At 44.3% G+C, this 27974-nt stretch overlaps 2 protein-coding genes across 3 annotated transcripts; one reads left to right on the top strand and one right to left on the bottom strand.

Moving 5' to 3' along the window:
• The first annotated feature begins 437 nt into the window (after nt 1-437).
• Nucleotides 438-971, top strand: LOC123363243 (26S proteasome non-ATPase regulatory subunit 6-like). Its single transcript, XM_045004119.1, has one exon. The coding sequence runs from the start codon at nt 438-440 to the stop codon at nt 969-971; it is 534 nt and encodes a 177-aa protein (XP_044860054.1).
• A 6573-nt stretch (nt 972-7544) lies between these two features.
• Nucleotides 7545-15850, bottom strand: HUS1 (HUS1 checkpoint clamp component). Of its 2 annotated transcripts, none has more exons than XM_045002949.1 (8): nt 15721-15850; nt 14323-14450; nt 13023-13199; nt 12249-12356; nt 11172-11246; nt 8996-9095; nt 8513-8644; nt 7545-7860 (listed from the first exon to the last, which is right to left on the bottom strand). In XM_045002949.1, the coding sequence occupies exons 1-8, from the start codon at nt 15770-15772 to the stop codon at nt 7778-7780; spliced, it is 855 nt and encodes a 284-aa protein (XP_044858884.1). In that variant the 5' UTR covers nt 15773-15850; the 3' UTR covers nt 7545-7777. The 2 variants fall into 2 exon arrangements, with proteins under 2 accessions (XP_044858884.1, XP_044858886.1); XM_045002951.1 differs by having other exon boundaries at nt 13023-13175.
• Nucleotides 15851-27974: the final 12124 nt, after the last annotated feature.

The raw sequence follows: 27974 nt of genomic DNA, 5'->3' as shown, positions 1-27974 counted from the left end.
TTCTCTGACTTCGCTAATTTCCTGTTAGATCACTTCAAGAGTGGAAGGTACAAAGTATGGGAAATTCCTAACACAGACATGTCCATCTAAGGAGGTATGTTCTGAGCCCAAGCTCCAGACAAAGTTGCAGCATCTACAGGGCTATTTTTAGCACTGTAGTGTGAACCTGAGTCCACAGAATACGTCAAAAGTCTACAAAAACATAAAATAGGAAATTTTAAATTTAAGAATCCATAGACAACATTAATTTAATTCACAAAAATCCACTAGTAGCATCATAACAAAATAAACACTCCAAGAAACCCCTCTGATAAGGGTGAGAACTTAACTGGAGAACCTTTAAATGAAACTCGAATAAAGCCACTTTCAAGCCTGACATTATAAGTATCCCTGTTGAACTAAACTCCCAGTTTACAAGCGAGGAGCTCATGGTGGCCATGCGGCGCCACAATATGGCCCCATACTATGAAGCACTCTGCAAGCCGCTTGACTGGCAGATGGACATGGAGCTGTTGAATAAGATGAAAAAGGTGAATGAGGAAGAGTTGAAACGTCTTGACAATGAACTGGAAGATGCTGAAAAGATCTTGGGGGAGAGTGAAATCCGTGATGCAATGATGGCCAAGGCTGAATACCTGTGCCGAATTGGGGACAAGGAAGGAGCTCTGACTGCTTTTCGTAAGACATATGACAAAACTGTGGCACTGGGACATCGTCTGGATATTGTGTTCTACCTTCTAAGAATTGGTTTGTTTTACCTGATTAATGTCCTCATCACACGGAATATTGAAAAGGCAAAAAGTCTAATAGAGGAAGGAGGAGACTGGAGCAGGAGAAATCGTCTGAAAGTCTACCAAGGTCTTTACTGCGTAGCTATTCAAGATTTCAAACAAGCAGCAGAACTCTTTCTTGATACAGTTTCAACATTTACATTCACTACACAAAACTTCCAAGTCAAAATGAGTTTCTAACCTGTACCATACTCCTTGGTTGAACATCAATTCCCTTCTTAACTTCCAAACTAAAATGAAGCCATCAGCCCTGAATCAGGCTTTACAGTCTAAAAAGTTGTGGCCAATCAAATCCACTTCCACTTGAGCTAAAAAGTCTCACAGCAAACAGTAAATGTTATAGTCCTTCCCAGCTTCTAGAAAATGGCTGCACATGAGAGAATGAAGGGCCACCTGCCTAATTAGTAAAGCCGTGCAGGCATGGATTCACTAATTAGGTGCCGGGACCCTGAAGAAGATGCACATGTAAGGGGAGGTGGTGGCCTTGTGGGGGGAGTAAGGGGTAGGTGGGAGGGGGCAGTGGGGTGAGAAGAGGAGGTGGGGGGAATTTGGGAGAAAGAGGCTACTTTCCTCAGCTCCAGGGTTGCAGCTGCTGGGGAGAGACTCCACTCCTTCCCAGCCCCAGCTCAGGGGCTGCCGTGGTGGGGGAGAGAGGGCACATCCATTGCATTAGGAAGGTAAGACTACTGATATTAAAATATGAGTTGTGTGCTTTTATTTGTAGAACAAAAAACATTATTAAGGCTTTTTTTTATATAGCGTTTTAATCCAAAGCGCTTTACGATAGTTAGCTAACGGTACAAACAACATTTGGAAAGATCGTTAAGTGGTCTGTCGAGATCCCCGGCATTTTTCAAGTGGTCCGCAAAAAAAAGTTTGAGAACCACTGTACTAGAATACACATAATTAATAACAAATAACGTTACCTGCTTCACCCTTCCGTGGACTTTTCTGTAAGATATCCATGCTGGCTACCATGGAGTGCTCCCTCAAAGCTTTTTGCAACCGATATTAATAGTGCTTTAAGCAACCTTATTAGCGTGTTCTGGATTGTAGAGAATCTTTTTAACAGTAAACTTCTAATTAAGACAATGTATGTTTGGCATGTTGTGGAAATATGCAAAACTTTAACTTCCACTAGTATTCTAGCCATCTCATAAGCACACTGAAGTCAACTCAAAGTCACCCAAAGATAAACAGAAAACAAAACGAGTAAAACTTGAATTATGCTGTGGTGTTTTCAAAAAGAAGGAAAGCCCTTATGTTCTTTATTAAAGAGCAGATCTATGGCCCTTCTCGGTTCAAGCAGCAAAGCATTCTATAAACTCCAGGTAGCTACGCGCACACTAGCTGCACAATCTGTGAAATTAGACTGGCAGTGCTATTTGCTTCGAGTTATAGTATCTAGTAAAGTAGAGTTTGGTTTTGTGCTTGGTACTACTCTGTATGAGTAGAGGGATCAGAATTTCGCACACTGAGTTGTTAAGGAGTTTATCATGAAAAATGTGTTGCCATTCACTTTGAGGGGGAAAAAACAATCCTGCCCTCCTTTCTCCCCCGAGATCTACAAACAAACAGAAATGCCATTAAGTGCAGGGCCTCACTTTGCTTAAACAATAACACTTAACATCTCAAAGTTGCTGCTTTTGAGTAACCATGGTTTAATTTCCAGAGCCCCACATTGTTTGCACCATGCCTAATGGACTTACTGCACTCATCAATTCCACATCACTCTTCCATTCCCAACAAAGTGCTACTAAATCCCACATTATAACAATAAAGTTGCTAAACGATACTAGTTTGCATTTCTATCGCACCCTCCATCCAGAAATTGTCAAGGTAATTCACAAATGCTAATTAACATAAGACTAGTCTACAATACAAAATTAGACAACCCAGCTACTTCGCTCAGGGGTGTGTGAAAAATCCATACACTGAGAGACTTAGGCCTGGGCTACACTACAAACATATGTCGGTGTAACTGTGTCACTCAGGGTGTGGAAAATCCACACCCTTGAATAACGCACTTATGCCAACATAACTTCCAATGTAGACAGTGCTATGTTGATGGGAAGGCTTCTCCAATTGCCATAGCTGCTGCCTCTTGGGGACATTTGGAACTTAGGCTTTTTGCTAGATTAAAAAAACAACAACAATTACAAGGATCAAGCATCAAGATAGCTCTCTTGAGGTCCAGCTTAAAGGTTACAAGCAAAACAAAAGCACTTGGGGTTAGCACAGAGTAGTCCACAAGCCATAAAGAAATAAGAGATAAACCTAATCACGTCTTCCTAGACATTTCCTGATCTACTTACATACCTGGGGTTTCAAATGAGTAGTTTCCAGGTATGATCTGATGATTTTCATACCTGGCACCAGCTTTTTACAGCAGTTCCAGCCCTGTCCCTGCTCTGTCCCCTCTCTCTGGAAAACAACAACAGAGAGACAAAGGGGTTGTTTTTTTCCCCAATTTTAAAAAGTTCTAGCCTTCCCATTGGCTTTTTTGGTCAGGTGCCCACTCCCTTCCTTTTACCTAGGGACTTTTTTAACCCTTTACAGGTAAATCAAGTAGAGAACAGCTACTAACAGGGATTTTATGTCTAACTGACTGCCTGGCTGGGTGTCCATAAAAGGGAGCTCCCCACCCCGACCTTCATTTATCACACCATCTGTGATATTCGAGAGAGGGAAGCAGTTAGCAACTAGATGGGATTTAAATTCCAATGAAACAAAGGCAGTGATTATCCTCGCATGAAAGCAGGAGGCAAATAAAATGGAAATAGAGAAGTGGAATCAGCTAGTACATTAATGGGAGACTATTTGAACCCTCTGCCTTTCAAACAGGAAATTCACACTAATTTGAAGGGCATGGGAGGTTAAAGTAATACATTTACCATTCTTTGTGTTGCTCACAGGAGCAGAAAGTTTGAAGAGTAGGAGGAGACCAGTTGGGAGCCAAAGTAACAACCAGGACCCCTCCTCCCCCTTGGGGCTACCCATCACTACAGATAAGACATTGGCTTAGGTTCACTGTTTATGCAATGCAACAAAGGTGTGGGAGTAGGGGAATTAGTCAGTTGGGTTCAACACGCAGCCCATAGAAAGCAGCAAAGCAATGTTTCCTTTGGGGATGATACCCTGCTATTTTCTGCTGCTCTCAATAGAGACTTGCTTAAGGTAATACATTTCCCCTCTCCACCCCTCGGGACTGTTCCTGGTCCTCAAACCCTGCCTGCTAACCAACGTACTAACCTGCTAACTAATCAGCTCTTTTGATATATCATTATACGTAGACACAGTAAGTTTATGAAGTGATTGGGCATGGACATTTGTCCTCCTTTCTTGGCCTCAATCAATCTCCCTGGGCCTAAGCATTCTTCAATTTACCAGCTAGGGACTGTATCTTTCTCCATGTCATAATTTTTAGTGGCTTGCATTTTTATTTGCTGACCATACTATAGGACACTATTATCATTGTGTGACCCTTTCCTGTATACAAATCTCACAAATTAATCACTAGATACAACCTGTTTCTGTAGACACTAGTTCACGCTGTTTTATGTACAATGTGTGCATAAAATCATGATAAATACAAGCCCAAAGGACAAAATTAGAGGGAGACTATTTTAAAAGCAAATTTACTTGGCTGGCATGATACCAAAGAATTGGGGGTAAAGTTGGTCCTAATCTTGCTGCTGGATCCAAGTGAATGGAACCCCATTGAAGTCAGTGGGCATGGGGTGCCTACGTTTGCGGTTCCAGTTGCAGGATTGGAGCAATAAATGAGTAATAGTAATTAATGGCTCAGTATTTGGTGGTATTAAAATCCACTCCTCGTATGCATCAACAAGGAAAACCTACCGGCTGAGGAAGATACCGGTCGGGTCTTGCTGCTATTGATTTCACCTGGAATATTTACTCCGCTCCCATTGGTTTGTTAGATCACATCTCAACGCTGTATGACTTCCTGTAGCATATATCACATATCTCAATATTTCATGTAATCATTGAACTTGTTAAGCAGCTGTGTAAAGTCCAATAATTTGAGTGTGTGTGCATGCACGCGTGCACATTTAATGATAACTGGCTAGATTTGCTCCTGGATTCTCCTGATTTTTTTTTTTTAAATATCACTTAATAATTTTTCTTATTATTCATTATATTGCCTAGATCAGCAAAATCTTCAGAACATAATATTAATTGACTCCTAGATCCCATATGCAGGTTTTCATGGAAAGATTTTAGTAGTGTGTTTTATGTTCTATTTTTATATCTGAACAGAATGTTTGTCATGCAACAATACTCCCATGAGATATAGCTGTGCTGGGAGGCTTTTAGCAATTGGTACCTCTATCTTTGGGAGGTGTTATTTTTTAAGTTTGATTTTGATCAAACCTGTTTAAGTATAACATAATGATCAAAATCTCACTAAAGGGGGAGCTCAGACTTACAATTTATTTGTTTTACCTCAAGGGACATGCATCCTTTTGTCTCTTTTTCAAAACAGAGTATTACTAGTTGCAATGTTATTGACTTGCAGAATACTGAAATTCAATACAGTAGGTTATACACAGAGAGGCAAACAGCAATAAGCTTATCTGTAGAGTGAAATAAAATTGGCTGGGAGAGATAATGAAGCAGTACAACAAAATTACCACTAGAGGGCAAGCTACGAATGTCATTAGGACTAGGTTAATCAATATATGGACGCGCACACATTTCGAAAGAGCTTATAGATGCAATATAGTTTTGTGTACTAAAATCAGAAGAATAACCACCTACACTTTCCCGCAGAAATAACCAAGTAAAAATGAGAATCAATACAGTATGTATCAGTAGTATTACACTTGTTCCTGCATTCTGACCCAGAAAAATTCCTTTTAACTTAATTTGTGGCTTTTCTGGCCAGTGGGGGATAGAAACATGTTGGAAAGGCCAAATGTGAGGAAAATGAGATATTGGTTAATTTATTTCAGGCTGTGTAACATGAGTATTTTATGGCAGGTATTACAGCTACACATCCTCCCAGTGGGCTCAATCCTGAAGTTCTTACTAAGTCTGCAAGATAATAATCAGGAAAAACTTCTGTTCCTAAGTAACTAAAGGCTTTTATGCTCCCCCCCCGACCCCTAAAACCTGTTGTCAAAAGATGAGGCAAGAGCCCAGTGCATCTGTGCATGGTCTGGATTATTTGTTCCTTGCCCCATTGCAAATACAAAAGAAAAATCACTTGAGTGTCTATGCACTGCAAATCACTCACACCATAAAGCAGCGACTGTGAATTCCACCAGTTACCTGCCTCCTCAATCCTTCCCTGTCTCCACAAAAAACACCACCTACCTCCTTCCTCTGTCCAAGAGATCAGTCCAGACTTTTAGGTAGACTGTTACAGAGAGGTAGCAGGCACATCTGCTTGTATTGCAGGCAATGACTCCTTAGGACAGTGGTGGGCAACCTGTGGCCCGTCAGCGGACCGGCTTTGAGAACCACTGCTCTAAATGGTCTCCTGTATGTTGCAGGAACATCGAACTGTCTACCCATGCAGACCACAGCAGTGAGCCAACCCCTACAGGTGTGAAGGACCTCAGGCCCTGGAGCATGTGGGGGTGGTGATCCTGCATTGTTATCTTTCGCCATCATCTTCCGAAGCCTTCTCTTTCCAGGCTTAGCTGGAAGAGTTCAGTCACAGCCAAGCAGGGGACCATAAAGAACAGCCAAAAACCAAAAGGTAAGTGATGATAGCCTCTACCCACACACTTTCCCAGCACTTGTTAGGCCCCCTCTCTTTTTTCTGTACTCCCTGCACACAAGAGCATTTTTTTAAATAAATGACTAGTATGTTCACCTCAGATCATTGTGTGTCCTGCTTATTTAACTCACCATTTATTGATGGATGGAAGGAAGGAACAAGGGGCAGCCAGTACTGTAGACTAGCTGATCCCAGTTGTTAACCCAATGTCTCACAGAAAGGCTCTGGTGTCCAATCTTGCCTCAACTCATTGACAAACTGAGCTTGTAGCAACAGAAGGTAAGTCCTCCCAGTGTATTATCTGAAACCCGAGTTTTTTAGGGCAAAAGAGCTATTTTTCATGAACAGGGACAAGATGTTTTTGCAGAGACCCTTAGTTGAAAATAAGCCATGTTAACTGTTGGCATGAATATACAAGGAAGCACAAGTTCTGATACCCCTACTCACTAAGGCCTCAAATAACTCTGTATTGCCTACTCTTACAGACCAGCAGCTGAAACAATCCAAATATAAACAAACATTCTATATAGACTCTTATACTGCACTCATCTAAGGGCCTTCTGGGGGTCCATTAAGCCATCTGATCAGCATCTGTCTCATTTGTTCTCTTCTCCTCCCCAGCAGAAGTGTGGCCAATACCTTTTGCAATTTTTATATACACACAGCTGTGTTTCTAGTAAAAGGCAAGATCAAAGAAATGCACCTTGCCCATGGAGTGGAAGGTGGTGAGGCTTGCGATGGCCCTTCATTCCCAGGGGAGTTTATTTCAAAATCTTTACCCTGGTCCGCCAAGAAGCTCTTTTTGATATGCCCACGTTGCTGCCTCATCTAAAGAAACCCCAAGTGCTTTGAGCTGAACTTGTGTTTATGCCCGCCTATAACATGTTGGAGACATTCATGTTACAGCATCTTCGCTCACCTACTTGCTCAGTTACTGAGTGCAGTGAACAGCACCGTGTAGGAGCTTCTACAATTTCCCTGCCCATGACACTAGAGGGGCCAGCTTTCCATATATTTTCACTTTAATCCAATATATAATCAACACAAAAATATAATATCCTTGGGAATCAAGTTCTTACAATAATTCTATACATATATACAATATAAAATGTACAACAACTTTTTTAAATATTATAGATCAAGAGCCCATCGATGCACAAAATCCCCACTCTTTATGCTTGTTTCACTCTGTAGGCCAGGCCTCATAGGGCAGAACTGCTGAGCTGTAGAAGAGTATTCATGCAAGTGCTGGAATGAAGTACTGAAGGGAAACCTCCTCATGAAGCAAAATGAAGTGAACAATCCTTTTGCTCACAATATCTGTAAAAGAGACATCATAAAGGCAATTGGAAGGCTGGCACAAATACATAACACAGTGCAACTTCTATATAGGAGAGGCAGAAGCTCTGTCATCTTTAGAGGAAAAGCCCACTTCAGCATAATGCAGCAGTGATCCAGGACCTTCCTCTCAGCAGGGTCTAAACTTGTCTTGAATGTGATACAAAACCCTACACCCCATTTCTATCTGCCTGTGGCTGTAATACACATTTAGGGCTCAACATACAAGAGCAGTGACTGTGTACATTGATAGCATACATCATCCACTTAAATAGATTTAGAAAAACAGCCTTGAACACACTGGGAAACCACTTGAGAAAAGAAAGGGTAGCCAGGATGCCTAGGTTATTTTCTAGAGATTTGAGAATTTTGCCATGGGGCAGGATTGGACTTTCCAATGACACAGAAGCTGCGTCACTTTGACAGCTCAAATTTACGTGACTAAATGTTCAGAAATGACTAGTGATTTTGGATGCCAATTTCAGACACTTAAAAAAGGTCTGATATTGCAGAAGCTGGGCTCTCAGCACTTTCTGAAAATTAGGCCCTTCTAAGATGTCTCCAGCTGGCCTCTTAAAAGCTGAAAATGGCAGTCGGAACAAATTTCTCATGAAGTCAGAGCCATTGAACTTACTGCACAAGGCTTTCGTGGGATTTACTTGCTGCCCAGCAAGTAGCTGCAAGAGCTTCCGAATGTCTATGCGTGCCTCAGCCATGCTTTCCGGATCTCTGTCTTGAGTAGAATTTTGTGAACCATCCTCTGATACTAAAATGATATAAAAAAAGACTTTGTATCAAAAGTACACTCACAAGATGAATATCAGCTCTAATTAGTATGTACTAGTTTATATGTAAATGGCTTATCATTTTAAATCCCTTTTCTCTTATAAAATTAACTGCAATCTTTTCACTACTTTATTAAAACTCAAATGCTCCAAAAACTAAAACTGTTAAAAAAAAATGCCAACATCTATTTTATTTGAATTTAAAATTTGTTGACTATATGATAATTGTTAAAACATTTTGAATTATTAACAAGATCAGCCCTTAGAGTTATATTTATCAGTACCAAGTAAGATAAAACAGATATCTGGATGGGGCAAAGCGGGAGACTTACCCCATGGAGGATTTCCAAGACCTTTAAAATGGGTCGTAACAGACACTAAATCTGTTTCTATTTTCAAGTTCATTTCTCCGTTTAAATTTGCTTCAAGCACCTACAATACAAGTAAGTAAGTCATTTGTCAATCACATTTTCACTCTGAAAATAAATTAAAATTTAAATGTACAACTCATACAGTTTACATCAGCCTACCTCAAAAGCACCAAGACCAATATGAGTACATCACACTGAAAATGTTTTCACCCCTCAGCTCAAAGATACTACACTCTCCACAAACTCTCTCCTTACTTCTGAAATGAGTTCAAGCCCCAAGCCGGCAAGCCAAGGTCTAAAACCTTGCAGCTATTTCACAGTGTCTCACTCTCTGCAACAGCTATGCTCCAAAGGGACAATGCAGCAGGAGATAAATAATGTAAAACTGAACTCCTTAGCAGGGGTGTTCAGCCATAACTCAAACCTGATTATATTCTGATCAAATACAAGGGGTAAACTTTTCAAAAAGTGCCTACATGATTTAGAAGCTTAAATCTAATTTTCAAAAGTGACTTATGCACTGAAGAGTCGAAATCCAATAGACTTTCAGTGAGGCATAATCTAAGTTCCTAAGTCCCATTTTCAAAAATGCAATTTAAGTGCTTTTGAAAAGTTTAGTCTAGATTTGGGTTTTCTTAAGGTTTCACCCAATAACTATCTTTACCATGACTAACATTTGATGGGGATTAGAGAGGAGAAGAGAAAGAAAAGTGGGGTGGGGTGGGAGGAGCTGGCATTGTGTAGTAGCAGAGAAATTCATTCACTCTCCAATATTTTTAGAGGTCACAGCTGTTGTGTTTGGCTCCTAGATACCACCTTAGAAAAATGAAAGGGAAAGGTGGCTGCAAGTCAGTAGTTAATGAAATGATCCCTATCCCGTGTACACACAGACTGATTTGTCACCATTTAAGCAGATGGAGTGTTGCCATTTACTCTAATGCGGGTATTATCAGGACCAGAGTTTTCAATATAACGTGAGACCCTTTGGGATAAAAGGTGATAGACGACTGTAACTTTACAGAGCTTCTGAAAAATTTATGTCATTGTCTGGATCCTTCTCACAATGCTGATCACACTTTTACAGACAAAACAAGATAACCCTGCCCAAGAGAGTTGTAAAGAGGATAATTCTAGATACGTTTATCCTTTTGAAAGTGAAAGACTATGTGAGAAAATTTTCAGCAACGATGAGCTTTGTGCCTAGATATCATCTGAATGACTGAAGTGATGAGCTCCTACCACTGTAATCAAAATAATTCTTGTTATCCCATAGAACTAAAAATTTTCTGTAACACAAACTCTCCTAATAATACTGTTTCTAATATTATGCAATTCTAGAGCACTTTCCCTCCAAGGATTTCAAAGCACTTTAAAAACAAACAATACTTAAGGCACACAACATTCCTGAGTGGAAAGTAATGGACATGCAAGGCTCATTTCATCCAACACTGATATGCTGCTATTCCTAGTATGGAATGTGACAGACCTTTAACAGCGCTCAGCAATGCTAACCAACCATTTCAGTTAAGAAATGAAGATTACAATTTATAGCTGAAATGTTACTAAGAGAACTTAGACAGGTCAAAAGGTAAATCCTAAGCCCCCAATTCTGGAAACACAGACATATGATTAGCTTTGTGCCAGTGAATATTCCCATTGAAATCAACGAGACTACATACATTCATACATTTAAGCATATGCATCAGGATTTGCAGGATAAGGGGCTCAGGTTGTTTTTTGATCAATAAAACAGCATTAACCCGTTTACTCTTACAATCCAAGTAGGAACTCAATTTTACATCTCAGCTGAAAGCCAGTATCTGTGGCATCACATTTCTCTCTAACATCGCACTGAAGCAACGGTTCAGTACTGATTCAGAAGGAAAAGTGCTACTTACCGGGAAGTGCACAGTGCACTTTTAGGCCCTGCAAAATAACAGTAACACTGAATCCCATCACTTTCTGCAGCACTTGGATGTTCTTCGGAGGCTTCCCACAGAAGTACTAACCTGGCCCAAGCATGCTTAGCTTGCAAGATCTAACAAGGGATCACTATGCAAAGGGAGAAGGAAATATTCTACGTAAGGGATGCAATTGGTCCATTTTTCAAGGCACTAGGAGAGATATTTTAACTTACAATGCAATTGCTGAGATTTTTCATTCTTTCCACAACACTCTTCATGGTCTTCAGCACCGGCAAGTAAATACTGACCTACAAAAATCACATCAACTGCATTTAAAAATAAAATACACAGCACTGTGATATAATATTTCATGAAGTGAAATGGATGGGATGGGATACTTCTGTAGTTATCAAATGCATATTCAGCAAGGACTGCCCAACAGAATTGAAATAAATCATTGAACTACCAAGGAACAGAACACTTCCCTTACCAGATCACATCATTGGTTCATTCAGACCAGCATGCTGCCCTCCCAGCAGTTCACAACACTTGAGAAGGAGCAATTATTATATACTCTTTTCCTCTTATGTTCCTAATCTGTGTTATGTGTCAACAGCAGAAGGTCTAGCCCAAACAACTTTTCAAAATATGCATCAGAGTTTCTGTTCCTCAGTGATAAGCATTCCGATGAACTCAGGAAGGGAGGGCTTTGTTATAACAAGAAACATCTAGAGCTGAAGGGGAAAATATTCTGCACAGTAAACTCAAAGTAACTTAATTATTCAGTGGAGTTACATTGGTGAAACAGAACACAATTCATCCCAGTTATTTCCAAGCCACATGAATTCAAAACCCCATTAGTTTCCTCTTGTTTATGAAAGGTTTTGTACATCGAGTATAGTAGATATGGTGAGCAGACAGACAAAAACTACATATAAAACGTATTCTCTTTAGAGCAGAGGTCTTTTTCTTACATAGCTGTAGAGCTCATGACAAAAAGAATCTGTACCTTATAAGAATACAGTCATACAAAATAATGTACTGGGCTGCTTACTGAAAAGTAAAAAACGCAAATAATCTGATGATAGCTCTGCCAAAAGTTATGTGGTCTCTTGTATCCAGAAAAAGAAACATCTATAATGATATCTGCGATCTACACACCTCATAGTGACAATAATTGGGCTACCTTTTCAAGCGGGGGGAGGGGAGGAAATATTAAACTTTAAAATATATATAACAACATACACAGCTTATAGTGTTTCACCCCAATCCTGTGCATTCAATAGTGACTTTAAAAAAAGGTTGCTTACATCAAAATCTGGTACACTAGGCTCTCGGAAATCATTCCACAGTCTTCTGGGAATAACTCCCACTGGAATGTCATGTGTCACAATGCGACTACTGCTCGATAACGAGGGCTTGAGAGAGAAAAATAAAAGTTCTTGTGGTTAAGGAGCAGGATTAATAGTCAGGGAGACCAGGTTTCTAATCCTGGCTCTGCCAGGTATTTGTGACATGCCCTGGACAAAACACTTAAGCTTTCTGTGCCAGAAAATGGGCATAATTATACTTCCCTTCCTAAAAGGGATTTTGCAAGGCTAAATTAATGTTTGTAAAACAACTTAGGTGTTACAGCAATATAATGTAATAGTAAAATCCTCAAAGGGGCAGATCTAAATTAAAAGAAAACAAAACTAAAAAAGCCACAGTTTTGCCCTTTTACCTTATGTAACTTTCTGGTTACAATGGGAATGCAAGAGGTATATATCAGGGTAAAACCTGGCCCAGTGGATGGAAAGAAGAATGGAAGCATTTGCCATTGCCTTGTTGTAACTCATTCTGTAATATTTTATTCTCCCTTTCCCTTCCTGGGCAGTATCACCCACCTTATACTAGGTGCTTTCCAAGCATAAAAGAAGGCATGCCCCAATCAATATAGTTAAATTAGATTCTTTTCCCAGCAGCATTACAGACTATTCTAGGAAAGGAGATATATGAATTTAAAATCAGCTATTAGATTTAGGGAAAGCACGATATTTACTACATTGTTCCCAAGGGCACTTAAAAAGCATTTCTGCTCTTACCAGTTCCACAGCTACTGTGAGACAGGGGCAGTGCTTGTTAGTCAATTTGATTTTCACCGTCTTGGCATTCTGGGCTGTTTTTAAAGCTCTTGATAGGTTTTCTGGTGTCAGCTCCAAATAAATTTCATTGTGTTCTGCTGCTACTCCTTCCATCTGAAATTCATCAAAGAAGTTCCCCTTTAAAAAAAAAAAAACAGAGGGGAGGAATGACAGGAAAAACTGTTTAAATTTAAAATACGGCAAGTCACAGTAAGCAGAATTAAAGTATTGTACCATATATTCAGAACTGACTGTCTACAGGTTGAAACTTCCCTCTGCTCTGTGTGTTCTGTATGTTACAAAACAGACTCTGCAGGCATAAAGGTCCAGCTGTGTGGACCCCATGCAAATTCAGTGCTTAACCTATTAACTTCAGTCTTTTACATGCCACCTGCCATTAATAAACAGAGAGGTTAAAACATTCTTATCACTTGTGCCACTACATACAAAATCTGAGCCAAAATATATGTGAAAGTCACCCTAAAAACAGAAAAGTTCAGCCATATGAAGACACATTCTCTATGGGGAAATTAAGAACATAAGGAGGGCCACAGTGGGTCAGACTAATGGTCCATCTAGCTCAGTATCCTGTTTACCAACAGTGGCCAAGTTACAGATGCTTCAGGGAGAATAAACAGAACAGGGCAATTTATCTACTGATCCATCCCCTATCGTCCAGTCCCACCATCTGGCAGTCAGAGGATTAGAGCCACCCAGAGCATGGGGCTGTGTACCTGATCATCTTGGCTAATAGCAATTGACAAACCTATCCTCCATGAACTCATCAAATTCGGTTTTGAACCCAGTTATGATTTAGGCCTTCACAACATCCCATGGCAATGAGTTTCACAGGTTGTTGCACATTGTGTAAATTGAACAGGCTCGGTCTATTTAATCTCTCCTCATATAGAAGCTGTTCCATACTCCTAATCATTTCTGTTGCCCTTCTCTGTACCTTTTCCAATTCTAATAGATCTTTTTTGAGTTGGGGCGACCAGAACTGCAAGCAGCATTCAAGATGTGGGCATACAATGGACTTATATAGTGGTATTATGATATTTTCTTATTATCTCTCCCTTTCCTAATGGTTCCTCACACTGTTAGCTTTTTTGATTGCTGGTGAAATACTTTCCTGCAAAAGTCTATACACCACTGAAGTCCCTCTTAAACCTTTAGAGCAGACAACTTAGTTTTAAAGGCATTGAGAGATGTTTCATATACGGTTAATTATGCAGTATCAGCCTATTTCTCTGGCACGTACCTGACTTAACTCACACCACATGCTGACCCCTCCATTTGCCACTTTATCAGTAAGGATGAAGTAAAGTTTGTCCACTGTAAGGCGCAGAGTGCACGTCTTAGCTAGTTTGGCAATTGTATTGATCACACCTATGGGATAAAGTTTCAATAAATGACTTCCTAAAACTTCTAGCACAGGACAAAAAAACTTTGCTTGCAAGGTTGTTGTTTGCAGTTCAGTTGGAAAGAACATTATTAAACTAATTAAATCAATGGAAAGTGGGAATCCAAGACTTCGATATTTTGTTAAATTCTGTTGTTTTGGTTTACCCCCGCACTCATCACTATTTTGTTTGGAGAGACAAGGTGGGTAAGGTAGTATCTTTTGTTGGACCAACTTCTATTGGTGAGCAAAACAATCTTTCAAGCCACACAAGAGCTCTGTGGTTCAAAAGCTTGTCTCTCTCACCCACAGAAATCGGTCCAATAAAAGATATCACCTCTCCCGCCTTGTCTCTAATATCCTGGGACTAAAAAGCTACAACTACTCTGCATATAATTATTTTTTGTCTTGTGATCTATCTCCTATCCTGTCTGACAGCTCCTACCACAGATTTCTCACAGTTTAGATATCGTCTCTATTTTTTGTCCGTATACTGCTCTGCAAGAGGCCCACTTGTTTAGGGTTCATAGGTTCTACCATTACCACAAATAGTAAACAAACACACAAACAAACAAAAGTGGAAGATTACAGAGAAAAATCGTTGGAACATAGGAACAAGGCACAGACTAATGGTCTATGGGTTTTTTTAATTCTTATTTTATTTATGTATAATTGTGCCTACATGTTACAGTGCAACATGCCCTGGAAATATCTCACATGGACAAATATTCTCAGACCTACGACTGAGCTGTTCTGGCAAGTTGTTGCAGGGCTCTGTGCCTCAGTTTCCCCATTTGTAAAATTAAGACAGTGACACCTTTCTTAGTAACGGCTTTTGGGATACAATGTGCTATGCAAGGGCCAGGTGTTATACTGCCCTGCAAACAGGCGTTGAAATCTGTCGTCTAAGCCAGACACTTTAGTTGCTTTGGATATAAAGCACTCTATGGCCTGGCCAGCAGCAGCAGCCAGGAAGATGAGGCTTGTGCTTGCAAAGCAGCCCCGGGTTCCCCTCCTCACGCGTGTCGCTCTATGGGGGTGCATCGCTCCCCGCGGGACAGGGCGAGACTAGGGGACCTGGCGGCACATATCGCCGAGATTTTAACTCAGCGGGCACGAGGGTTTGTAATCTCCCTCCCAGTCCATCTCCCAGCCCCCGCCACAGCTCACCCTGCCCCTTTCCCCACAGACAGGCTCCCCGCCCGTCCCCGCTGCTGCAGAGCCGCGCCCCGGGGCCCCCCAGCCCAGCCCGCTCACGGGTGAAGTGGTTCAGGCAGGCGACGTCCACGATCTTGGCCCGAAACCGCATGGCGGCAGCCGCCCTGAATGTGGAAGCAAAATAAATCCGCCCCCGCTCAACCTCTCCGGGAAGCCCGGCCCCGGGCAACCCAGTTCCGCTTCCTCTTCTCCTCCCCTCCCACCTCCGCTGCCTCGTACAGCGTCAGCGTGCGCCTAACCCGGTGAGAGTGTAACAAAGGGCCTGATTCGGGTGTGAGTCCGGAGTTACTCCATTGGGTAGGTCAGTGGCGCTGAGCTGGTGTAAAAGCAGTGCCAGCGCGAGCTCAGGATCAGCAGAAGAGAGCGGGTGTTTCAGAAAGAGCAGATCACGCACACAATGCACTCCCCTACTGCGTGTGCCCGCTGCTGTATAAAGGTGGTGATGATGGTACGGCTTTCCTTTAAAAAACAATGGACAGCTAAAGGAAATAGGGAAAAGTTGGTATCAAATATTAACAGAACAAAAAAACTATCCACATAAAAAAGGTAGGAGTTGAACAAAAAAAACACACCAACCCCATAGGGTTAGAAATGGCTCAAAATGTGAAAGAAGGGAAATAAGCATAAAACAATAAAATAAAAAGTGAAAATTGGTAACAGTTAAAAAAAATTGAGACTAGACCGATGCTTGACTCTCCACTCTGTTACACCAATGTTACACTGATCGAAATCAAGGAGTTAGATTGGTGTAAAACTAGTGTTGCTATGTGGGGAATCAGGCCTAACCCTAAAGAAGGTTAGGAAAAGAGAGTGAAGAGGAGCAGAGGAAAAGGAGGGGAAATTAACTGAGTATTTTTTAGGAACTAAAACAGTAGTTCTCAAACTTTTTGACTGGTGACCCCTTTCACATAGCAAGCCTGTGAGTGCGACACCCCAACCTCCCCCCTTATAAATCAAAAAACCCACTTTTTAATATATGTAATCCCATTATAAAATGCTGGATGCAAAGCGGGGTTTGGGGTGGAGGCTGACAGCTCGCAACCCCCCTGTAATAACCACATGACCCCCCTGAGGAGTCCTGACTCCCCGTTTGAGAACCCCTGAACTAAAGTTCGGCAAGGAGTTGTCTTAAGGGGCAGGGGAAGCAAAAAAGACGGTTACTCACCGTAGTAACTGTTGTTCTTCGAGATGTGTTGCTCCTATCCATTCCAGTTAGGTGTGTGCGCCGCACGTGCACGGCTCTTCGGAACATTTTTACACTAGCAACTCCGGCAGGCTGGCTGGGCGCCCCCTGGAGTGGCGCCGCCATGGCGCTGAATATATACCCCAGCCGGCCCGTCCGCTCCTCAGTTCCTTCTTGCCGGCTACTCCGACAGCGGGGAAGGAGGGCGGGTCTGGAATGGATAGGAGCAACACATCTCGAAGAACAACAGTTACTACGGTGAGTAACCATCTTTTCTTCTTCGAGTGATTGCTCCTATGCATTCCAGTTAGGTGATTCCCAAGCCTTACCTAGGCGGTGGGGTCGGAGTGAGACGTGTCAGAGTGTAAGACTGCTGAGCCGAAGGCTGCATCGTCTCTGGATTGTTGCACCAACGCGTAGTGGGAAGCGAAGGTGTGGACAGAAGACCAGGTGGCCGCTCTACAGATGTCCTGGATGGGAACATGGGCCAGGAAAGCGGCCGACGAGGCTTGCGCTCTCGTCGAGTGAGCGGTGAGGCGGCATGGTGGCACGCGAGCAAGCTCGTAGCATGTCCGGATACATGCCGTCACCCAGGAGGAAATCCGCTGCGAGGAGACCGGCTCGCCTTTCATGCGGTCGGCAACCGCCACAAACAGCTGTGGCGAACGCCGGAAGGGCTTCGTCCGCTCGATATAAAAAGCGAGGGCCCTGCGGACGTCCAGGGTGTGAAGCTGTTGCTCACGAGGTGAGGCGTGCGGCTTCGGGAAGAAGACCGGAAGGAAGATCTCCTGATTAAGGTGAAAGGACGACACCACCTTAGGGAGGAAGGCCGGGTGTGGTCGAAGCTGCACCTTGTCTCCGGTGAAGACGGTGTATGGTGCAGGGCTCTGTGCCTCAGACTAACCATTAGTGCCCGGAGCTCAGAAACTCGTCTTGCCGATGTAATTGCGACTAGGAAGGCTGTCTTCCAGGAGAGGTAGAGTAGAGAGCACGTGGCTAGGGGCTCGAAGGGCGGTCCCATAAGCTTGGCCAGAACGAGATTTAAATCCCAGGTTGGGGAAGGACGCCGCACCGGTGGGTATAAGCGGTCCAGGCCCTTAAGGAAGCGGGAAACCATCTGGTTGGAGAATATGGACCAACCTCCCATGGATGGACGAAAGGCGGACACGGCTGCCTGGCGCAGCCTGGCGTGCGTGGTCACGAATGTGCAGGATGCCATGTGGCCCAGGAGGCGCAGGCAGGACCGAACTGTCGTCGTGGGAAAGGTGTGTAGGTCCCGAATGATGGAGACCATTGTCTGGTGCCGAGACCGAGGGAGGCAGGCCCTGGCTAAACTGGAGTCGAGGACCGCTCCGATGAACTCCACTCGTTGCGATGGAGTTAAAGTGGACTTCTTGGCATTGACGAGAAGGCCCAGGAGCTGAAAAAGGGATAGTATCTCTGTCATCTGGTCCATTACCAGCTGTCGGGATGTCCTGCGAACCAGCCAGTCGTCGAGATACGGGTAGACGTGTATGCGACAACGGCGGAGGGCTGCGGCCACCACTGCCATACACTTGGTAAAGACCCTTGGCGCAGTGGACAGGCCGAAAGGCAGCACCGCAAACTGGTAGTGTGCGCTGTTGACCATGAAGCACAGGTAGCGTCGATGGGGAGGGTAAATCGCGACATGGAAGTACGCGTCCTTCATATCGAGGGCGGCAAACCAGTCTCCCGGATCCAGGGAGGGAATGATGGTCCCCAGGGTGACCATGCGAAACTTGAGCTTGATCAGGTACCTGTTGAGCTCCCGGAGGTCTAGTATGGGTCGAAGACCTCCTTTCGCCTTGGGGATGAGAAAATATCGGGAATAAAATCCCCTGCCCCACACGTCGTGCGGCACCTCCTCTATGGCCCCCAAGCTCAGCAGAGTCTCGACCTCTTGTAGAAGGAATTGCTCGTGAGAGGGGTCCCTGAAGAGGGACGGGGAAGGTGGGTGGGAAGGAGGGGGCGAAACAAACTGAAGGCGGTAACCATACTGGATAGTGCGAAGGACCCAGTTGTCCGATGTTATTTGGGACCACGCCGGGAGGAAGTGGGACAGGCGGTTGTAAAATAACGGGGTAGGATCTGGGAAGGAGACTGATGGGCCGTCCTCGGGCGTCCCATCAAAAGGCCTGTTTGGGCCCTTGAGGGGCCTTGGAAGGGGCCTGGGCCTGGTTTCGTCTGTTGCCCGATGGTCTACGGCGGTTTAGGTTAGCACGTCGACTATTGTAGGGCCTTGACCTGGCCTGGGTAAAGGGCCGGTAGGGCTGTTGCCGGAATGACCTCCTCTGGGTAGCCGGTGTGTGCATACCCAAGGTGCGAATGGTAATTCGACCATCTTTGAGGGTCTGAATTCTGGAGTCCATTTTCTCCGAGAAGAGACCCTGAGTGTCGAACGGGAGGTCTTGAAGGCTGTACTGTACCTCAGGCGGCAAGGTGGAGGACTGCAGCCAGGAGATGCGCCGCATGGTCACACCGGAGGCCAGGGTTCTGGCTCCTGAGTCCGCAGAGTCCAGAGCGGCCTGGATAGAGGACCTGGAGGCTTTTTTGCCTTCTTCCAAGAGGGCCGAGAACTCTTGACGTGAGGCTGTCGGGATCAGCTCCGAAAATTTCGCCAGGGACACCAAGATGTCAAAGGTGTAACGGGCGAGAAGAGCCATCTGGTTGGCAATCCGGAGCTGGAGGCCACCCGCCGAATAGACCTTCTGGCCCAACAGGTCCATACGCCGTGCGTCTTTGGATTTCGGCGCCGGAGAGGGCTGCCCATGTCTCTCCCGGTCATTTACGGACTGTACCACGAGGGAGTCCGGAGTCGGGTGGGTATAGAGGTACTCGTACCCGGTGGGCGGGACCGAGTACTTGCGCTCCACTCCACACGTGGTGGGAGGGATGGACGCCGGTGACTGCCAGATGGTAGTGGCATTCCGCTGAATGGTGCGGATGAAGGGCAGGGCGACCCGCAGCGGGGCCTCAGCTCCAATGACGTTGGTCACCGGGTCGTCATCCTCTGGGACCTCCGCCACGGGGAGGTCGATAGCCTTCGCCACCCGGCGAAGAAGGTCTTGGTGGGCCCGCAAGTCAATAGGAGGGGGGTCTGCGGTAGAAGCCCCCGCCACCGCCTCATCCGGTGAGGATGATGAAGACAGACCCTGGACCACCGCTTCTGGAGCTGGTTCTTCCAGGGGGTGTGAAGCCGCCTCGGACCCTGGACGCTGAGCGGGACCAGGTGGCGACGGGGCCTCACCCGGTGGTGATGGGGGAGGTCTGCTCACCGTGGCTTCGGGCACCCTATGTTCGGCGCCCCCGTGCCTCGGGGGAAAGGGGAGACCTTGAGGCTCGTGGTAGGCCCAAGGGACCCAAAAACCCCACTGCTGCGGTCCGTGGTCCTGGCCTTGGGGGTCGGCCCGGAGATCTCTCCTGCTCCCCGCCTGAGAGGCGACTGAGGGCTGACGCGAAGGCCAAGGCGGGGCAGAGGCGCTGAAAGATTGCACCATGGATGCCAGCAGTAGGTCCCTGGATGATGCCGAGGATCGGTGCCGGTCATCGCGGTGCCGGGATGGAGAGCGGGACCAGCGACTGTTGCGGTGCCGGGAGCTTGACCGGTGCCGGGAGCTTGACCGTGACCTCGACCGACGGCGTCGGGAGCGGCTTCGGGAGTCGCGGTGCCGGGAACGGTACTGGGATCCGGACCTCCCTCGGTACCGGCGGTCGGGCGACCGGGACCGGGAGCGTCTCCGGGAGTGCGACCGGTACCGCGATGTTGAGCGGTACCGGGACTGCGACCGGTGCCGAGACGGGGAGCGGTACCGCGATGGTGAACGGTGCCGAGATCTGGAACGGCGTGGCGGTGAACGTCTGCGGGACCGGGAGCGGGAGCGGGACCGACGTCTCTCTCGTCTGTCAGGGGGAGGCGGCCGCATCATCACTGGCTTGCCCGCTGACTGAACGGCCCGCACCGGCGGTGCCGGGGGCCGGAGGCTCGGTGCCTCTGTGAGCTCGATGAGCTCTCTCGCCGTCGAGAATGTCTCGGGCGTGGACGGGAGCTGCAGCTCAACCGCGGTTGGCACCGGGGAGCAGGGTGGTACCGGACTCAACGGCTCTTGCGGCGCCGGAGTCGATGGTACCGTGCACGGTTTGTGCACCGCCACAGCCGGTACCAGAGGTGCTGGTGGTGGCTGGGCAAGCTGTCCCGTAGCATGCGGCTTGGAGGCCATCTGCGCCGTCTTCCGTTTCCTCGTTGGAGAGAGGGAACGGTGCCGGGACGCCAGTGCCGGCTGCGGAGCTTGAGCAGTCTCGGTACCGGAGCGGCTCGGGGCCGCCGGTGCGCTGCGCGCCGATGACGATTTCGGTGCCGCTGGGGTCGGCGCGGGAGGTTGAAGTGTCACCTCCATAAGGAGCTGCTTTAGGCGAGTGTCCCGCTCCTTTCTAGTTCTCGGCTTAAATGCCGTGCAGATGGGACACTTATCTGGACGATGGGTCTCCCCTAGGCAGCGCAGGCAGGAGTCGTGCGGGTCCCCGACAGGCATGTGCCGCTGGCAAGCCGCACAGGGCTTAAACCCCGGTGCCTTGGGCATGAGCCCGCACCGGTTGTGGAAGAAGAGGGGCTAAACCCCCCTAATTCCCTAACTATACTATATCTAACTAAACTTATTCAACTAATCTAACAACTAAACTAACTTAACCAACTATGAACACGTAGGAAATGGAGAAACGCTAGGGCTGTGGAGGTAAAGGAGCACTCCACTGTTCCAACTGGCCGTCACGGGCGGTAAGAAGGAACTGAGGAGCGGACGGGCCGGCTGGGGTATATATTCAGCGCCATGGCGGCGCCACTCCAGGGGGCGCCCAGCCGGCCCGCCGGAGTTGCTAGGGTAAAAATGTTCTGAAGAGCCGTGCACGCACGGCACACATACCTAACTGGAATGCATAGGAGCAATCACTCGAAGAAGAATGATTTAATATGAACACTAGATGGGGCTGGTGAGCTCACAGTTGGTTACAGTCTCATGACAAGCATAGCATGCATACTAATAAAAACCCAGCATTATAATACAGAAGAGTTTATGTTGCTCTGACTCTTGGTACAAGGGGAACCCTTTATGGAATCAGTGCTTAAAGCCACAGGATCCAACCTTGCTGCTGTTAAAAATGCTATTATGTATTATTTGTATTCATAGCACCTACCTAGGAATCTTAGTCATGGACCAGGATCCCATTGTGCAAGGTGCTGTACAAACACAGAACAATAAGACAGTCCTTACCCCAATGAACCTACTAGGGGTTCTGTACCCTCTCCCTCCCCATAACTATCTGGGCAGGTGGTTCAGAGTGTGAAGAGGATGCCATGTAGCAGAAAGAGGAGAGAAAGAGGAAAAATCCTTTACCCTGTGCAGTTGGGAGGAGGAAGGGTAGAGGCAACAGTGGGTGCAGTGAACAGAATAAGTCTATCTTCTACTGAGAGCAGCTGAGGGGGGAGCTAGAGGTGTTTGTAAGTAGAGTACATGTTCCACTGCACGTCCTCCCAGCAACTAGGAGGGAATAGTCTAATGGGGCAAATACTCATTGGAATGGCAAGGCATGTTGGTGGCAGTCTGGCCTCCCAATAAAAGCAGTGGGTTTTTACATGATAAAATATCAACAATGACAACTGTATGAATTTTCCAGTGGCTGGATCTGTGAGTAGCATAATTTAAGCAACTCACTTCATGTGCAAAATTCATGTATATGGCAGCTTTGCATTATATATCAGAGAGGAGGCAGGGCCATGAGGCTTTAATGTCCACTCTTACAGACACCGTGTATACCCTTATCAGAAAGGACAATGAGTTGCATGCCTGTGTTTAAATTATTTGGGCAAAAACCTGTTAGAACATACTGAGACAAACTGTTATAAACCAAAGCATCTCGGGCCAAATCCAGGCTCCAACCCTGAGGCCTCTCTGGAGTTTGCTCCTATGTAGCACTAATCAGATCCCAAGTAGCCCCCTCAGCAGCAGTCAGGGATCGGCTTGACTGCCACCAAATCCATCTTCAGCAGGCACACTCCATGTCTCCCCCTACTGCATTACCATAAAAGATAGTGAATGATCCCACTGAAATGGGGGTCATATAAGAACTGCAATAGATGTTCCTGATGGAGTTGTGTTCTCCCCATATGAGTGACAGTTTGAGGGACCATGAAAGAGCTGGGTACTCTGAAGAAACAAGCTAACTCACAGCTCTTAAAATGGAACTGTCAGTCAGGGAGACAGGAACATCAAAGCTCAAGATTTCATCTAACCCCAACGTCATTGGGCTGTTCTAAATTGGCATATGGGTACAGGGCCTCACAGCGCCTTCATCAGGATTAATGAAGTGTGAAAGTGAGCTTCAAGTCCGCTTTCCACATACCCTGTAACTTGTGCTGTATGCAAGTCCTCTGACTGGATTTGATTTTCTCCTCATTCTTTGTTCTTAGAGGTTGTTTTTTAAGAAGAATTTTGCATTTATATGTAGAATTATCTCACAGTGCCATTGTCTCTTTTTTATGATTACTTTTATGATTCTACTAATATTTTAATGATTGCTCCATGCATGTTAATTTAAGGTCTTTTTCAGGTTCTGTTCTATTTGGTTAATGCTTAGGTTGGTTTAGTATTGTATTTCTGTGTGTTAATTATGAAAAATGAAAACAATTAAACAAGAGAAATGATAAATATTTTGTTTTGCTTTTATGTCAACTGTATTATTCACAACCCCATAGCTATTTTTAGTAAAACAAGCTAGAAGTAAATACTCCTCCAGTCTAAGAGCTGCAAAACTGCAGGGATCAATAACTGAATCACAACAGGACCAGTTCCATGATGTGTTCAGTTTGCTCAACTCTCACTGAAGTAAATATGAGCTGAGGGCTTACGCACCATGCAGAAAGTGCTCTGCATTTTGCAGGATGGGGCCTACAATGATCTGGAAAACATTGCAGATGCTCTTTGTTTGCCATGGAAGCAAGGCCGGATTAAGACCTTTAGAGGCCCTAAGCACTGAAAAGATTATGGTGCCCCCCCCATATGTAATTCAAAATAAAAACAATACTGTACCATAAAATAACATTTTATTTTTTGAAATGACACAAAACTTACATGTATGTTGAAATTAAAATAGCTTCTTTCTAGATTTTCTGATTGCAAAATTCTGGGTAAGTTCATCGAAGCTGACTCGACAAAGCATGTCCGCTTCCATACACAATAGGGAAAATGAATCAACTCTGTCCTGACACATTGTTGTTCTCTGAGGATTTTTCTTTTCAGCTGAGAAAAAGAGCGTTTTGTGGAGCAGTTAGTAATCATCAATGTTAGAAAAATACATAGTGCGATCTCTACATTTGGAAATACACATTGTATTCCGTCTTTCAGTACTGTGTCATGAAGATCAATGTGACTGAATTTCATTTTTCCTGTTTCATTAACCTTTGTGTGCATATAACAGTGGAACTGCCGTACTTCTCCACAGAGATTCATGTTCAAGTCAACAGGGTATGAGTCAACTAGCTTTTGGGAACCTTGTGAATATTGTTCGTCAGATAAGTCCATATTGTTTAGAAAAGAAAATCTACTTGATACTTCTTTGTACACTTTACCTCTCCTCTTCATATGAGCTTCAAGTGTATCAATTATAGCGTAGTAAGTAGATATGTGAAATTTGTCTCCAGGATTCAATGCTGTTTCTGTTGCACTGCTATCATTTGCTTGTTTTTTCCTGATTCGCTTGTGGGACTGGGCTTCTTTCTAGTATCAGGCAAGATATCTTTTGATATGTCTTCAAATCTTTCGAAATCATTCCTCAAAGTGTGTAAGTGGTCTGCTAATGATTGACAGAGGTCTGCACAGGTTTTCAAATCCAATTCTTTTTCTTGGAGAGCTTGACTTGTGTGGTAAAAGTTTGTAAAATTTCATTTCACATGGTCAACATGAATACAAGCTCTAGTTCATGCATCTTGTTTGCAATGTTTTCTGCCTCTCGTATAGTTTCTCCCTTTTGTGATTGGTCTTCAGCTATACTTTCTAATGCATCCACAATCTTTGAGTAGCTGGTTAGGCCTTAACTGGAGTATTGTGTCCAGTTCTGGGCACTGCATTTCAAGAAAGATGTGGAGAAATTGGAGAAGGTCCAGAGAAGAGCAACAAGAATGATTAAAGGTCTTGAGAACATGACCTGTGAAGGAAGGCTGAAAGAATTGGTTTTGTTTAGTTTGGAATAGAGAAGACTGAGAGGGGACATGATAGCAGTTTTCAGGTATCTAAAAGGGTGTCATAAAGAGGAGAGAGAAAACTTGTTCACCTTAGCCTCTAAGGATAGAACAAGAAGCAATGGGCTTAAACTGCAGCAAGGGAGGTTTAGGTTGGACATTAGGAAAGAGTTCCTAATTGTCAGGGTGGTTAAACACTGGAATAAATTGCCTAGGGAGGTTGTGGAATCTCCATCTCTGGAGATATTTAAGAGTAGGTTAGATAAATGTCTATCAGGGATGGTCTAGACAGTATTTGGTCCTGCCATGAGGGCAGGGGACTGGACTCGATGACCTCTTGAGGTCCCTTCCAGTCCTAGAATCTATGAATCTAGGACTCTAGAATTGCACTTGTTGCCACTGCATGTGCCTCCCAGCAAGTATTAGAGATTTCAACACACGATCATTGCCCAAATATGTTTTAAGAACTGCCCATCAGTGTGTTGAGGCAGAGAAAAATGTATAAAGTAACTGGACTGTTGAGAAAAACCTTATTGCCACCAGACAACAATCAACAGTACTGTGGCCAACAAGATTGAGAGAGTGTGCAGCACATGGTATGAATATGGCATATTTGTTCTGTTCTAAAAGGTTCTGCATTCCTTGATAACGCCCTGACATGCTGGCAGTGTTGTTGTAAGATTGACCTCTGTACTTTGAGAAATCTATTTTGCAAACTTGGAACAGATAATGCAGTACTTGATTTGCCATTTCTTCACCAGTGTGGCTTTTCAAATTGAGGAATGTTATAAATCATTCAACTGGTTTTCCATCTGTGGGAGACACATATCTTAGTACAATACTCAATTGATCAATATGTGAAAGATCAGGTGTAGAGTTGACAAATAAACTGAATTACCCAGCAGTACCTATTTCATCCACAATAGCTGAACTAATTTTGTCACTCATTAGACCAATGGGTTCATCACATATTGTCTTGGATAAGTATGATGGGTTACCTTTGCCAGCATTCCCATATTTTGAGATATGGCCTGCTAAAAATGGGTCAAACTGAGCCACAAGCTCCAATAATCCCAAGAAATTTCCATTCTGCAATGATCCAAATGTGTCATTTGATCCCCGGAAAGTCAGACCACGTTCAGCTAATGTTTGAATAACAACTGTAACAGCTGCAAGACATGTCTTTTTTACCACCAGGAGTAGGATGATCAGTTACAGTCTCTGATTTCCTCGCATTATTTCAATCTACGTTGGTAGGGTGCCCCCCTGGTTTAGGAGGGAATAAGTAATAAAAAGAGAACAGAAAAATGGGGGAAGAGTGTGTAGTGGAGTGTAAGGAAGTCTAATAAAGTTCTGATTTTTCCCACAATGACTACTTCAATGCTTTTTTTGAAATATCAAATTTTAAAAAAAAATCTTTTTTTTTGGTGTCCCCTGCTTTGCTGGTGCCCTAAGCACGAGCTTAGTCTGCCTATTGGGTAATCCAGCCTTGCATGGAAGCAAGTTTTCTAGCCACAGAATCAGGTTGTTCAAAGATAGAGAAAAATGCAAGCCACACATCCAGTCAAATTTGCAAATTTGACCATAAAACTACACTGTGCTAGTTTGGTTATTGACTGAATTTTTGGGAGCTATCAGAGACTTTGGGAAACATTATACAGGAGTAATGCATATGGAAGATACTAATAAATAAATAGATTAGTGCAGGTGCCTCCTGGATCTTGTTATTAAACTTACTGTCTGGTGTCACAGATAGTTAGCAACTAAGCTGCAATGCTGTTGTTATTAATATTGTTGGATGAATCCTATGAGGATAGAAAATGGCATGTCTCAGAGGTGGTGCATTAAATGTTCGAGAGGTGAATGCCAGCTATCCTATTTGTACAAAACCAATTAATAAACCAAAAACTAAAGGGCAGAGAGAAGCTGAAGAGAGAGGGGTACATAGACATCATAAAATAACTGTGTGACTTGATGGGGTTTTAGTGGCAAACTGTCTTGGTAAAAAGCTTGGGAAATATAATACATAAGCATCTCTTCTCACCAACAGGAACATACAGGCCCAGATCCTCAACAGTATTTAGGCTCCTAACTTCCATAGAAATTATGTGAAAATGAGAGAGGAGATTGGAGATGCACCAGGAAAAAATAGCATCCCACGAGCAGATCCTCAGCTGATATAAGGTGTTAATGCAAAGTCAATGGATCTAGGACAATTTACACTAGCTGAGAAACTGCCTCCATGAGTTTAAGGGGTAGGTGAAGATTGATCTTGGAGAGTTTCAATCACTGTCTATGAATTCAGGAACTCCTAGCCAATACTGTGGGTCAACAGAGGATAAGCAAAGAAGAGTGCCACAGGGAACACAAGGGAAAACTTTGATAGGAAATACAAAGAGCCCATCTCTAAGGGAAAAAAAACCCACTAAGTTTTCTCTGGTTAGTAACTCAGATTTGAAGAAAAATCCATCCAACATATTTCTATCTCATTAGAACCCCAAGTCCAGATTTCCAATTAGGCACAGTAGGCAAATGCTTAGGGGCACTGGAGTTCTAGGGACACCTAAAAGTGGGTTAAAAGTTTCATTTTTTTTAAAAAAGAGAAAACACAAAGGTCAGCTGTAGCTGGGGTGGAGGAGGGAGAGGAAGAGAGGGATGCAGAAAATGCTGTGCCTAGGAGCACGTAAGATTAAATCCACCCTGTAGAAACCTCTTCACCCTGATTCAAATTTCCTACCCTAGGCAATCTCAGAAATATTAGATAAATACTATTTATTCACTATACATACTGTATCTTTTTCCATAGAAACAGTAACATTTTGAAGAATAAAAACAATTTTGCCAAAAAATATTTTTGTTTGC

Source organism: Mauremys mutica, chromosome 2 (assembly GCF_020497125.1).
Source record: "Mauremys mutica isolate MM-2020 ecotype Southern chromosome 2, ASM2049712v1, whole genome shotgun sequence".
In the NCBI taxonomy this organism is placed as follows: Eukaryota; Metazoa; Chordata; order Testudines; family Geoemydidae; genus Mauremys; species Mauremys mutica.
Note: the sequence above shows the minus strand (reverse complement) of the source record. Positions and strands in the feature narration are given on the sequence as shown.